Source organism: Indicator indicator, chromosome 19 (genome assembly GCF_027791375.1).
Source record: "Indicator indicator isolate 239-I01 chromosome 19, UM_Iind_1.1, whole genome shotgun sequence".
In the NCBI taxonomy this organism is placed as follows: Eukaryota; Metazoa; Chordata; class Aves; order Piciformes; family Indicatoridae; genus Indicator; species Indicator indicator.
The window spans coordinates 20,454,476-20,467,009 of NC_072028.1; the positions used below are offsets into that span (position 1 = coordinate 20,454,476).

General features: G+C 63.1%; 1 protein-coding gene across 1 annotated transcript; it reads left to right on the forward strand.

Annotated features, from left to right (window-relative positions):
- Positions 1-3,220: 3,220 nt before the first annotated feature.
- FCSK (fucose kinase) lies at positions 3,221-12,391 on the forward strand. Its single transcript, XM_054389758.1, has 23 exons — positions 3,221-3,290; positions 3,391-3,548; positions 3,826-3,876; positions 3,957-4,082; positions 4,278-4,350; positions 4,615-4,712; positions 4,853-4,933; positions 5,025-5,144; positions 5,301-5,442; positions 5,629-5,756; positions 5,958-6,059; positions 6,512-6,682; positions 6,760-6,827; positions 6,968-7,335; positions 8,103-8,313; positions 8,790-8,956; positions 9,657-9,869; positions 9,983-10,126; positions 10,538-10,657; positions 10,732-10,919; positions 11,121-11,220; positions 11,848-12,071; positions 12,275-12,391. Exons 1-23 carry the CDS (start codon positions 3,221-3,223, stop codon positions 12,389-12,391), a joined length of 3,240 nt encoding a protein of 1,079 aa, XP_054245733.1.
- Positions 12,392-12,534: the final 143 nt, after the last annotated feature.

The following is a 12,534-nucleotide window of genomic DNA, read 5'->3' on the forward strand; positions in this document are numbered from 1 at the left end:
AGCTGCAGCCAGAGCAAAAAACCTTACCTTGCCTCGCCCCATGCCAGCAGCACCCTTGGCATGCGTGGGCATCCTGTGCCAGGCTGCCAGGCCCTAAAACCTCGGCTCAAGCACTGACCCCGCTTTGGCAGCCATGCCTCAGCCAGGGAACACCCCAAAAGGCCAGGACAGGCACACATCCCGATCAAATCCCTCACCAGCACCCCCCCCACCACACACACACACACACACGGACAAGGGACATCTCCCTGCTCAGTGACACAGTTTCTTATCCTGTCCCCAGGGATGCTCCTGCTGTGCTTGTGAAATCCTGGCTGCCACCACCCAGGCAAGGGACACCATGTGTCACGCAGCCATGTGTCACACCACTGCTGGGGGACCTTACACACACACACTGACGGGGACCAAGGGCGCCTAAAGCCATCCCTCCCAGCCTGGTCCCCTCTGTGGCCACCCCAAATCTGCCCCTGGCACCCCGTCGGGGTCTGGGCCATCAGCACCTTCCCAGGACACACGGCTGGATGGGGGGCAGCTCCCCCGGAGTGCAAGGAGCAGCAGTAGCCCCAGAACCCTTGCCGGGAGCAAGCATCCTCCCTGGGCAGCACCCTGGGGCTATGGCCAGTGCATCTTCCCTGGGCCCAGCAGAACTGGGACCAGGATCGGGGCCAATGCATCCTCTCAGGGCCAGAACTCCCGGACCAGGGCCAGAATCCTAGGACTGGGGCCAGAACTCCCGGACCGGGGCCAGAATCCTAGGACTGGGGCCAGAATCCTAGGACGGGGGCCAGAATCCCAGGACTGGGGCTAAGACTGGGGCCAGGACTGGGGCCAGCACAGCCTTCCGGGACCAGAACCCCAGCACTAGTACCAGCACCAGCACCCCGGGGCTGAATCTATTTCATCCCAGGTGCTTGCTTCCCAAGGCCAGCACCCAACACTGGGACCAGCGCCCAAGATCGGGGTTAGCACCCGGGGCTAGCGCATCCCCCTGGGGCCATCAGCCCACAGCCGGGACCAGTACATCCTCCCGGGGCCAGCAGCCCGGAGCTGAATCCAGCACATCCCGGGAACATGCTCCCGGAGGCCAGCACCCAGCACCGGGACCACTCCCGGCCAGCCTCCCCCGGCCGCAAACCGCTCTCCCCACACCCGGGGCCCGCTCTCCTGAGCTGAGCCGTGCCCGTGCCCCCCACCCTCCTTCCCGGGCCCGCTCCTCGCCGCGGTACCTGGCTCGGCTCCGGCACGGCCCCTCCGCCGGGCGCACCCGGGCCCCGCCGCCGCCGCCCCCCGCGCCGCCGCCCGGCCTCCCTCCCTCCGCGCCGTTCGGGGCCGGGCCGAGCTATGCTGCGCCGTGCGGGGCGGGGGGCCAGGCTCGGGAGCCTGGGAGATGTAGTCCTTGCCAGCCTGGCACGATCCGGCGGGGTTTGTGGGATTTGTAGGAGGAAAGAGAGACTGAGATGTGCCCAGCGGTATTCCCGGTACCTACTTCGTCACCCATCCCAATATCCACCCTGGCACTTCGGCGTGCCCGCTATCTACCCCAGTACCCAGCTCGGGACACACTCCGAGCCCCACTCCAGGACCCACCCCAACATATTGGCACCCCCTGGTACCCGGCCCGGCCCACCGACATCTTCAGTACCCACCCTGCTACCCACGCAGCTACCCACCCCGGCACATCGGCCCCTGCTCTGGTCCACAACCGGGGTCCCACTCCAGAACCCTCTAAGGCATATCGGCAGCCCCGGTACCCACCCCGACGAACTAGCGCCTCCGATATCTACCAGGGTACCCAGCCTAGTTCTCACTCCAGCACATCGGTAGCCCCGGTGCCCACCCCGGTACCCACCCAGGGACATCAGCACCCTCGACATTCACCGCGGTAGGCGCTGCGGGACCCAGCTCCAGACCTGTGGGTATCCTTGAGCGCTATCGGGCGGTGTGTTGATTCTGGACCAGCCTGTGCCCACGGCTACAGGGGGATCAAATGGCCCCGACCTGCCGAGCCAGTGGCTATTTATTGAGGAGTTCGTGCATGGTTTAATTCACTTCCCCGCAGCCTATCCGCCTCAAGCCCATGGTTTTATTCCGTTCTAAGAGATATTGGGGGGTTTTTCCCCCCGACTGCTTTTTCCCATCCGTTTCAAAGATACAACATTTTATCTCCACTTCCCAGCCTTGCTCACACCCTTCGAGGGTTGTTCAGTCGGGAGAAGAGAGGACTCCGAGGAGAACTTCTTGTGGCCTTCCAGGATTTGAAGGGGGCTACAAGAAAGCTGGGGAGGGACTTTGGAGGGTGTCAGGGAGTGACAGGACTGGGGGGGATGGAGCAAAACTAGAAGTGGGGAGATTGAGATTGGATGTCAGGAAGAAGTTCTTCCCCATGAGGATGGTGAGAGACTGGCAGAGATTGCCCAGGGAGGTGGTGGAAGCCTCATGCCTGGAGGTTTTTGCAGCCAGGCTGGAGGTGGCTGTGAGCAACCTGCTGTGGTGTGAGGTGTCCCTGCCCATGGCAGGGAGGGTGGAGCTGGCTGAGCCTTGAGGTCCCTTCCAACCCTGACAAGTTCTGTGATTCTGTGGAAATGTCCTATCACTTACCAACCTCTGGGGCTCCCACAAAGAGAGCCCCAGGTAAATATTCCCTTAGCTACCCCCTTTGGTTCCCACAAAGACCCAGTCTGATATATTGGCATCACCTTGGCACTGACCACGAGACTCCCCCCCACTGTGGTGTCCAGCCCAGTGCCCACCCCAGGCACACCAGCACCCTCGGGTACCCATGTTGGTACCCACCTCCGTGCTCTGGCATCTCCGGTATCTCTCTACCCTGGTAACCATTCCGCTACCCACCTCAGTGCATTGTTATCCCTGATGATACCCACCCTGTTACCCAGCCCGGTACCCACCGGGCACCCAGCGCCCACACTCGGGCACCCCACTGCAGGGGTGCTCGCAAGGAGCCGTACCTAGGCTCATGACAAGGATGCCCCAGAGTGCTCACCATCTCCGAGACCTATTTTAGGGCAGAAACCTCCCAAACCCCCATTCCCTCTTTACAATGCCCCGCGGGGGAGGGTCTCGGCGCACTGTCTCTTTAAGGGGCCGGGACCCACCCTCGCGGTGCACGCCGGGAGTTGTATTATATTGCTACGACAACCCCTGTGACCCTGCGTAGGGTTTAGACTACAAGTCCCAGCGTGCACCGCGCGGGCCGGTAGCCATGGCGGCGGAGTGGAGCGGAGTCCTCCTCACCTGCCAGCGCGGCGGCTGTGTCGCCGCCTTCCAGCGAGGCAAGCACCGGGGCTGCTCATCTCATCTCCTTCTCCCCGCCTTAGAGGGACCGAGCAGGGCGATGCCAGCCCTCAGCGCCACCGCCTTCTCCTTTGGCAGAGCTGGAGGTTCGCCGGCTGAGGGGCGGCTTGGGCCCGCGGCCCCCCCCGCTCCTCCTGGCCGTGGAGGATCCCTGGGACCGCCTGGGCAGCGGCGGGGCCACCCTCAACGCCTTGCTGGTGGCGGCCGAGCACCTCAGCGCCAGGGCGGGCTGCACGGTGAGGGGTCTGCCCCAGGCTGGGGACGGGGGTGTAGCAGGGTGGCAGCTCCTGGTGGAGGCTGGGAGCGGGAGGGGCAGGTGGCTGTTCCGCTCTGGGAGAGAGGGAGTGGGGTGGCAGCTGCTGGTGGGCCCGGGGAGGCTAGAAGCAGGAGAGGCAGGTGGCTGTCTCATCTTAGGAGCCGGGTGGCAGCTGCTGGTGGGCCTGGGGAAAGGCTGGAAATGGGAGCAGGGAGCTGTTGCATCCCAGCTGAATGTCCCCTGCTTTTCTCTCTCAGGTGGTGAGTTCAGATGTCCTGAGGGAAGCTCACATCCTCATCCTGCACATGGTGAGAGCTGCCCCAGCTCGGGATCCCTCTGCCATGCTTCCTGTCTCCCTGTGACCCTTCAGTGTCCCCTGTCCTGCCAGGGCCGAGACTTCTCCTTTGATGACTGTGGCAGGGCCTTCACCTGCCTGCCTGTGGAGGAGCCCAATGCCCAGGCTGAAGCTCTGGTCTGCAACCTGGACAGCTTGCTGAAGACCATGACACACCAGGTCTGCGTGGCCTCTGGGATGGGGCTTGTGCCCTGCAACGCTGGGCACCCTGGTGGGGGGGGTGGGTTCAGCTGCTCCTGAATCCTTCAGGGTGCCTTCAACTGGCTCCCAGCATGGTGGGAAGGGTGCTGGGTGCCCTGTGAGGGCCAAGCCACTTCTGTGCCATCCCTGGGCACGTGGCCCTTCTCTTGGCAGCTCTGTGTGGGCTCCCCACCCGGCGTGTGGGTCTGCAGCACCGACATGCTCCTCACTGTGCCCTCAGCACCAGGTGAGTGGTGCCAGCCTTGCTCCCAGCATATAATCTGGCTTGGCACAAGGATTGGAGCTTGCAGTGGCACAGCTTGTGCCATGCTCCCATGAAGGATGTGGATGCTTGGGCAGTGCTGACCTGCGAGTGGTTGGGAGCATCCATTGTGCCCACAGCAAGGTGGCCAAGGCTGGTGTCACTGTGGGCCCAGTTTTCAGGCTGTTGTGCCCACTGTGGTTGTGTACACTGCCCCAGTGGGCTACTGGTCTGTGTCCGTCTCCCCAGGGATCAACTGGGATGGCTTCCAGGGAGTCAGAGTGATTGCAGTGCCCGGGAGCCAGGCATATGCCAGGAACCATGGAGTCTACCTCACTGATGAGCAGGTCAGGAGCCCTTCAAGAGAAATCCCTTGGAGGCACAGGGATCTCCACCCCTTCAGTCCCTTCATGCTGAGGTCCCAGCCCTGCTACAGCTGCTTGCCTTGGGGGGCTCTGGAGAGCTCATCAAGGTGGTCTCACCCCAGGGGCTGGTCCAGGACATCATCTACAAAGGCACAGAAGCCCAGATCCAGCAGTGTGCGGGGCCCGATGGCACTGTCCCACTGGTATGGCACAGCTTGGGTGTTGCTATGGCTGTGCCAGCCCTGTCCCTTGTGTCTCTGTGGCTGTGCCCTCAGCCCTGCTGTGCCCTGGCAGGTCTCTGGGGTGGTTTTCTTCTCCTCGGATGCTGCCGAGCAGCTCCTGGCCACTCATGTCATCCCTCCTCTGGATGCCTGCACCTACATGGGGCTGGACTCGGGGGCACCACCCATCCAGGTGACAGCCCCTCCATGGGGTGCCCCTCTGGGGTATCTCCATAGGGCCCATTTGCCTCCGTGCTGCCAGGTTCGGGTGGCACAGGAGCACCCACCAGCAGCAGGGTTGGAGGGAGTCAGGGTCAGGCTGCACCCAATGGGTCCCTTCTCTCCCCAGCTCTCCCTCTTCTTCGACATGGTGCTGTGCATGGCAGCAGGAGTGGCAGAGGAGGACTTTGTGAAGGGTGGTGGTGATGCCAGCGTGAGGAGTGCCCGTTCTGTGCTGTGGGCAGCTCTCCGTGCCTTCCCTCTCAGCATGGGTGGGTGCAGGCGATGCCACCCAGCCCTGAGACCCCGCTGTTTGCCTGCACGGGGAGGGCAGGGCCTGGCACCCGGCTGTTTCACCCCACAGCTGCGGGTCTCCAGGTCTTCTCTGAGCTGGGGAATGCTCAGCCTTGGCTCCTGTGGGTGTGACACGAGCCATGGGTGTGTTGCCTGCCCTCCAGCCTGCATCCCCAACGCGTCCTACGACTACCTGAGCACCTCTGCCAGCGACCACCTCCGCAGCCTGACGCTCCTGCCCGGCCCTGCCAGCTGCCTCCCCTTCTGCCCAACAGCCCACTCCCATGTGGATGTACGTCCTGCAGCCCCAGCCTTGCCCACACAGGGTTTTCATACAGTCACAGAGTCCTCAAGGTTGGAAAAGACCTCTAAGGTCACCGAGTCCAACCTTCTACCCAACACCTCCATAACCTACCAGACCACTGGGGGTTCCTCCTCTGGGCTGTGTGGCCAGAGCTTGGTCCCACCTGCCTCTCTGTCCCTGCTTTGGCAGCAACTCTGTCTCCTGGAGGAAGGCTCTTCAGTCACCAACTGCTTGCTGGAAGGAGCTGTTCGGCTAGCAGCTGGCAGTGTCATCCAGCACTGTCACCTCCAGGTATGTGGCCGGGGTGAGGGTGACCCCAGGTTCTCAGAACAGGCAGCAAGGTGAGGTGACTCTGGCTTGGATGGAAGACCCACAGCTGTGAGATTTGGGGTGCTTTGCCCCTTCAGAGATGCCTTTGGGCTGGTGCTGAGGACTCCAGTGGTTGTCACCATTCCCCAGGCAGGAGGAAGAGAAGGAGGCTGTGTCACCATTGGGGCACCCCTTCCTGGGGACCAGGGCAGACCCTGACCTTGGGGAGTCTGTCACAGCTGCAAGCCCTTGAGGGTGTCACCCGGCCTGGATTTCTGCAGCCCATGTCCCTCCAGCCCCATGACCAAGAAATGTGTGTCCCTGGCCCCAGCTTGTCCCCCAGGGTGGCTGTGCTCTTCTGAGGTCGGGATCTGGTTTGGTGCCTGCCCTGGGGCCAAGCCATGGCACTAAGTGCCCTGCTGCCTCTTCCACAGGGTCCCCTGGAGATCGGTCCTGGCTGCCTCATCTCAGGCCTGCCCTCAGGCTCCTCCCCAGCCCTGCAAGGCTGTCCCCTGCAGGATGTTGTCCTTCAGGGCCACCACGTCCGGTTGCACGACCTGCCCTGCCGCGTCTTCACCCTCACCGGCCGCCTGGACGACTGGCAGGTACGGGGGTGGCAGGGTTGGCACGGTGCTCCCTCTGAAGCCAGGCTGCCACCACCAGCCCCTCTGTCCCCCTGCAGAGCCCTGCTGAAGATGCCACCTACCTGAACGTGCCCTGGGCCGAGTTCTTCCATCGGACAGGCATACGGTAGGTGCCCTGTGCCAGGCCAGGCCACCCAGCTGCAAGTGGGGAGGTGTCACGGCCACCCCAACCCATCCTCTGTGCCCCCTCCCTGCCTGGAAGGTGTTCCCAGAGGGCTGGGCGCTGAAGGGCTGTCCTTCCGCCAGGGCAGGGGACCTGTGGGACACGGAGCTGGCGGGGAGCAGCCGCTGCCTGCTGAGTGCCAGGCTGTTCCCGGTGCTGCACGCCCGCCAGGTGCTGGGGCTGGAGGATGTGCTGTGGCTGCTGGCCCCGGCGGCGCCCAGCGAGCGGCTGGCACGCTGGAGGGCAGCCTGGCGCATGTCCTGGCAAGAGCTGCTGCCCTGCCTGGACAAGGCGGCCGAGCTGGGTGCCCGCCGGGCACTCTTCTTCCTGCAGGGGCAGCGCAAGGTGCGGAGGGTGCTGCTGGGGCGGCAGGACAGCAGCCTCCTGCCCCTGGCCTGCAGTGCTGTCCAGGAGGGCTACCACCAGGCCGTGCTGGACACGCTGGATGAGGGTGAGCTGGGCTCCTGGGAGCTGTTCTTGTGTCTCTGGGTCTTGGGGCTGCTTGGTGCTCCCCATCCTCTTCAGTGACCTATGGGGGTGCACCCCCAGGGCACCTGACAAGAATGTGACCAGCAGGTCAAGGCAGGTTCACCACCCCCTCTGCCCTAGTGAGGCTGTGTCTGGAGTACTGGGGCCAGTTCTGGGCTCCCCAGTTCAAGAGAGACAGGGAACTGCTGGAGAGAGTCCAGCAGAGGCTACAGAGATGCTGAGGGGCCTGGAGCAGCAATGTGAGGAGCAAAGGATGAGAGCCCTGGGGCTGAGAGCCTGGAGAAGGGCATCCCCAGAGGGGAGCTGAGCAATGCTCAGCAAGAGCTAAAGGAGCTGTGGGGGGCAAGAGGCTGGGACCAGACTCTGCTCAGTGGTGCCCAGGGACAGGCCAAGGGGCAGTGGGCACAAACTGGAACCCAGGAGGTTCCATCTGAGCAGGAGGAGAAAGTTGTTTGTTGTGAGGGTGCTGGAGGCCTGGAGCAGGCTGCCCAGAGAGGTTGTGGAGTCTCCCTCTCTGGAGAGCTTCAACTCCACTTGGCCATTGTGACCCTGGGCACGCTGCTCTGGGTGCCCTGCTGGAGCAGTGGGGTTGGGCTGGATGATCTCTAGAGGTCCTTGCCAACCCTCACCGTGCTGGGGTTCTGTCAGTCCCTCTCCCTGGAGTCACTTCTCCCAGAAGTGGTGACTGCAGGCTGGCTGTGACTTTGCAGCCCTCCTTGTCCTTTCCAGTGGCCTCCACGAGTGGTGATGCTGGCATCGCGGCGCGGGCGCTTGCCTGTGTGGCAGAGGTGCTGGGCTGCATGGCACGAGGGGAAGGCGGCTTGAGGAGCGGCCCTGCTGCCAACAGGGAGTGGGCAGCGGCTTTCAGGCGCCTGGAGAGCGGGGACATTGCTGGTGGGGTCCAGGAGCTGGCTGCTGAGAGGCAGAAGTGGATGAGCAGGTGAGGCTGGGGCAGGGGAGGAGGAGAGGCTGGGGCAGGGGAGGAGGAGAGGCTGGGGCAGGGGAGGAGGAGAGGCTGGGGCAGGGGAGGAGGAGAGGCTGGGGCAGGGGAGGAGGAGAGGCTGGGGCAGGCGAGGAGGAGAGGCTGGGGCAGGCGAGGAGGAGAGGCTGGGGCAGGCGAGGAGGAGAGGCTGGGGCAGGCGAGGAGGAGAGGCTGGGGCAGGCGAGGAGGAGAGGCTGGGGCAGGCGAGGAGGAGAGGCTGGGGCAGGCGAGGAGGAGAGGCTGGGGCAGGCGAGGAGGAGAGGCTGGGGCAGGCGAGGAGGAGAGGCTGGGGCTGGCGAGCGGGGGTCAGGGCTGGGGCTGGCGAGGAGGAGAGGCTGGGGCTGGCGAGCGGGGGTCGGGGCTGGTGAGCAGCTGCTGGACCACTGCAGCCAAGGAGCTGTGCTGGGGAGCTCAGCATCTCTCTCTTTCCCCAGCCCAGCCTTGCTGGTGAGAGCAGCTCGGCATTACGAGGGGGCAGAGCAGATCCTGGTCCGGCAGGCAGTGATGTCCTCGTGCCAGTTTGTCACCGTGGGGCACACAGAGCTGCCCCCCATAGGACACTGGGTGCAGGTGGCTTGTCCGGCCCGCTTGGACCTCTCTGGTGAGTGTGTCCCTCCATGATCCCTGTCTCACCCCTGGGATGCTTATAGGACAAAAGGAAACGGCTTCAAGTGACACCAGGGGAGGTTTAGGTTGGACATGAGGAACAGTTTCTCCTCCAGAAGCCTTGTGAAGGCCTGGAACAGGCTTGCCCAGGGCTATGGTGGAGTCCCCACCCCTGGAGATGTGGTGCTGAGGGCCAAGGTGCTTCTCTGAAAAAGAGAAGGCTGAGAGGGGGTCTGATCAATATCTATAACTATCTGAAGGGTGAGTACCGAGAAGAAGGGTCCAGACTCTTTTCAGTGGTGTCCTGTGACAGGACAAGGGCCAATGGATACAAACTGCAACCCAGGAGGTTCCACCTCAACACGAGGAGAAACTTCTTGACTGTGTGAGGGCACTGGAGCCCTGGAGCAGGCTGCCCAGAGAGGTTGTGGAGCCTCCTTCTCTGGAGACTTTCAAAACCCATCTGGATGTGTTGCTGGGTGACCTTGCACCCCCAACTCCAGGGGGGTTGGACTGGCTGATTGCTGGAGGTCCCTTCCCCACCCCTTGCTCCCATCCTGTGATTCTGTGGTTCGGTGACGTTTTAACAGTTGGGACTCGATCTCAAAGGCCTCTTCCACCCAAACCCATTCTGCACCCTGGGGAGAGCAGCCTGGGTGCTGGTGGGGTGCTGCTAGGTGCTGCTGTGCGTGCAGGTGGCTGGAGTGACACCCCCCCCATCACCTACGAGCACGGCGGGGCCGTGGTGGACCTGGCGGTGCTGGTGGACGGCTGCAGGCCCATCGGGGCCCGGGTGCGGCGCATCAGCCAGCCCCAGCTGCGCCTCCTCAGCCTGGGGGCCACGGCCACCCAGCTGCTGTGCCAGGAGCTAGAGCACCTGGGGGATTACTGCCAGCCCCATGCACCAGGTGAGGTGTCCCCCCGCTCCCTCCCAAGCCCCGGCTGGTCCCCTGTTTTTGGGGGGCAGGCTGGGTGGAGGGAGGAAGGCAGCAGGCAGCAGCTCTGCTTTCCGTGTTCCCAGGAGCCCTGCTGAAAGCTGCCTTCATCTGCACCCAGGTGGTGCAGTTCCCCTCTGAGAAACCCCTGAGGGCCCAGCTTATGGAGAACTTCGGGGGTGGCTTTGAAGTGCACACTTGGTCCAAGCTGCCCCACGGCTCTGGCCTTGGTAGGTCTGCAGGGAAAGTGCTGAGGAGTTTGGGGTAGGGGAGAGCGTCCTGCCAGGACTGGGATGGAGCATCCTGGGATGTGTTGAATTTGGGGTAGGGAAGAGCTTCCTGCTGCCAGCACTGGGATGGAGCATCCTGGGATGTGTTGAATTTGGGGTAGGGAAGAGCTTCCTGCTGCCAGCACTGGGATGGAGCATCCTGGGATGTGCTGAGGAGTTCGAGGTAGGGGAGAGCTTCCTGCTGCCAGCACTGGGTTGGAGCATCCTGGGATGTGTTGAATTTGGGGTAGGGAAGAGCTTCCTGCTGCCAGCACTGGGATGGAGCATCCTGGAATGTGCTGAGGAGTTTGGGGTAGGGGCATCCCCCTGCAGCTCTCAGGGGCACCCTGGCTTTGTCTGTGCCCCCTGCAGGCACCAGCAGCATCCTGGCAGGAGCGGTGATGGCCTCTCTGTACCGAGCAGCTGGGAAGGCTGCCAGCACCGAGTCCCTCATCCACGCCGTGCTGCACCTGGAGCAGAGGCTCACCACAGGTAGTGCCCGTGGGGAGCAAGCCAGCCCAGAGGGTGGGGGAGCTGGTGGGAGCCGAAGAATCTCTACCCCACAGGTGGTGGTTGGCAGGACCAAGTGGGTGGGCTTGTGCCTGGCATCAAAATCGGGCGGTCAAGGGCCCAGCTGCCGCTCAGGGTGGAGGTGGAGAAGATCTCAGTGCCCCAGGGTTTTACCCAGACCCTCAATGACCACCTGCTGCTGGTCTACACGGGCAAGACTCGCCTGGCACGCAACCTGCTGCAGGTAACCTGGGTGCCCATGGGTGCTGCAGCCCCTGGCATGGCCTTGGTGCCTGTCCTAGCCTCGGCACCTGTCCCCTTGGCTGCTGCCAAGCTTCACCGTCTCACCAGGAGCTGGCAGGGAAGGTTGTGGCTGCAGCACCACCTCCCCACGCTGCTGCTGGAGCCAGGAAAGTGGTGATGAGGACATTCTGGCCTCCTGCAGGACGTGGTGAGGAACTGGTATGCCAGGCTGCCCTCCATCGTGCAGAACGTTGACATGCTAGTGAGCAACGCTGAGGAGTGTGCCCAGGCCTTGAGGCAAGGTGTGAGCCCCTGTTCCTGGCCCTTGTGGGGACTGAAGAGACACAGACTTCCTTGGGGACAATCTGTGTCATCCTGGGGGGATGCAGGCTCTTGCAGCTGCAGGACTCTCAAATCTTGCCCCAGGGCACAGGCAATGCCCCACATTCCAGGCTTGAGTGAAGAGTTGAGGAAGGAAGGGTTAGAGAGGGTGAGTCTGCCCAGCTAGGGCAGGGGCTGGTGAGGCCACAGCTCGAATCATGGGGTCAGTTTTAGGCCCCTCACTCCAAGAAGGACAGTGAGGGGCTGGAGCAGGTCCTGAGAAGGGCAATGAAGGCAGTGAGGGTTCTGGAAAACAGGGCTGGAGAAGAGCAGCTGAGGGAACTAGGGGTGAGGAGGCTGAGGGGAGACCTCACTTTGCAGTGCCCTGAAAGGAGGTTGGAGGCAGGTGGTGGTTGAGGTCTTCTCTCAAGGGACAAGAGGAAATGGCCTCAAGTTGCACCAGGGGAAGAGTTTGTTTTCCCCCACCCCATGGAGGATTCAAAACAAACAGCAGCATGCCAGGGCTGGGTTGGCCTGGGGGTAGATGAGGTGGAGCTGAGCAGGAGAGGCATGGAGGGAACCCATCTGTCATCTCCTCCCCTCCACAGGGGACCTGCCCCTCCTTGGCAAGTGCCTGGAGCGCTACTGGCAGCAGAAGAAGTGCCTGGCGCCCGGCTGCGAGCCGCTGGCCGTGGGGCGCATGATGGCTGCCCTGCAGCCCCACGTCCACGGGCAGTGCCTGGCTGGGGCTGGGGGTGGGGGCTTCCTCTACGTCTTAACCAAAGCCCCCAGGCAGAAGGAGGCTTTGCACCACGTCCTAGCACAAACCCAGGTGAGAGGTGAGCTCCTGGGCTGCTCCCTGTCACAGAAGCACTTGGAGCATCTTTTCCCCCCTGCGCCCCCAGCTCCAGCCCTGAGGGGGCTGAGATTGCTTCTTGTCCTCTCAGCCTTCCCCAGGCCCTTGGGGATGAGCCCAGCTCCCTCTGCTGGCTCCTGCCCCAAGCCAGTAATTCTTTTCTTTTTTTTTCCCCTTAGGGGCTGGGCAACTTCAGCATCCACAGCATCGAAGTGGACACGGGTGGGTTTTCAGTGGAGATTGTGGGATGTGATCCAGAGGATTCTGCTCACCTAGGGGAGGACTGGGATGTGTGAAGGACTTCCCTGACCTCCTCCTGCCTGCTAGGCAGGGCAGGGAGCAGCCAGCAGCCTCCTGCAGTAGGGAAATGCCCATGGCTTCAGAGGCAGCTCCAGCAGGTGCCTTAGGTCGTGGTGTGGCCTTCTTATGCTGCTTCTTG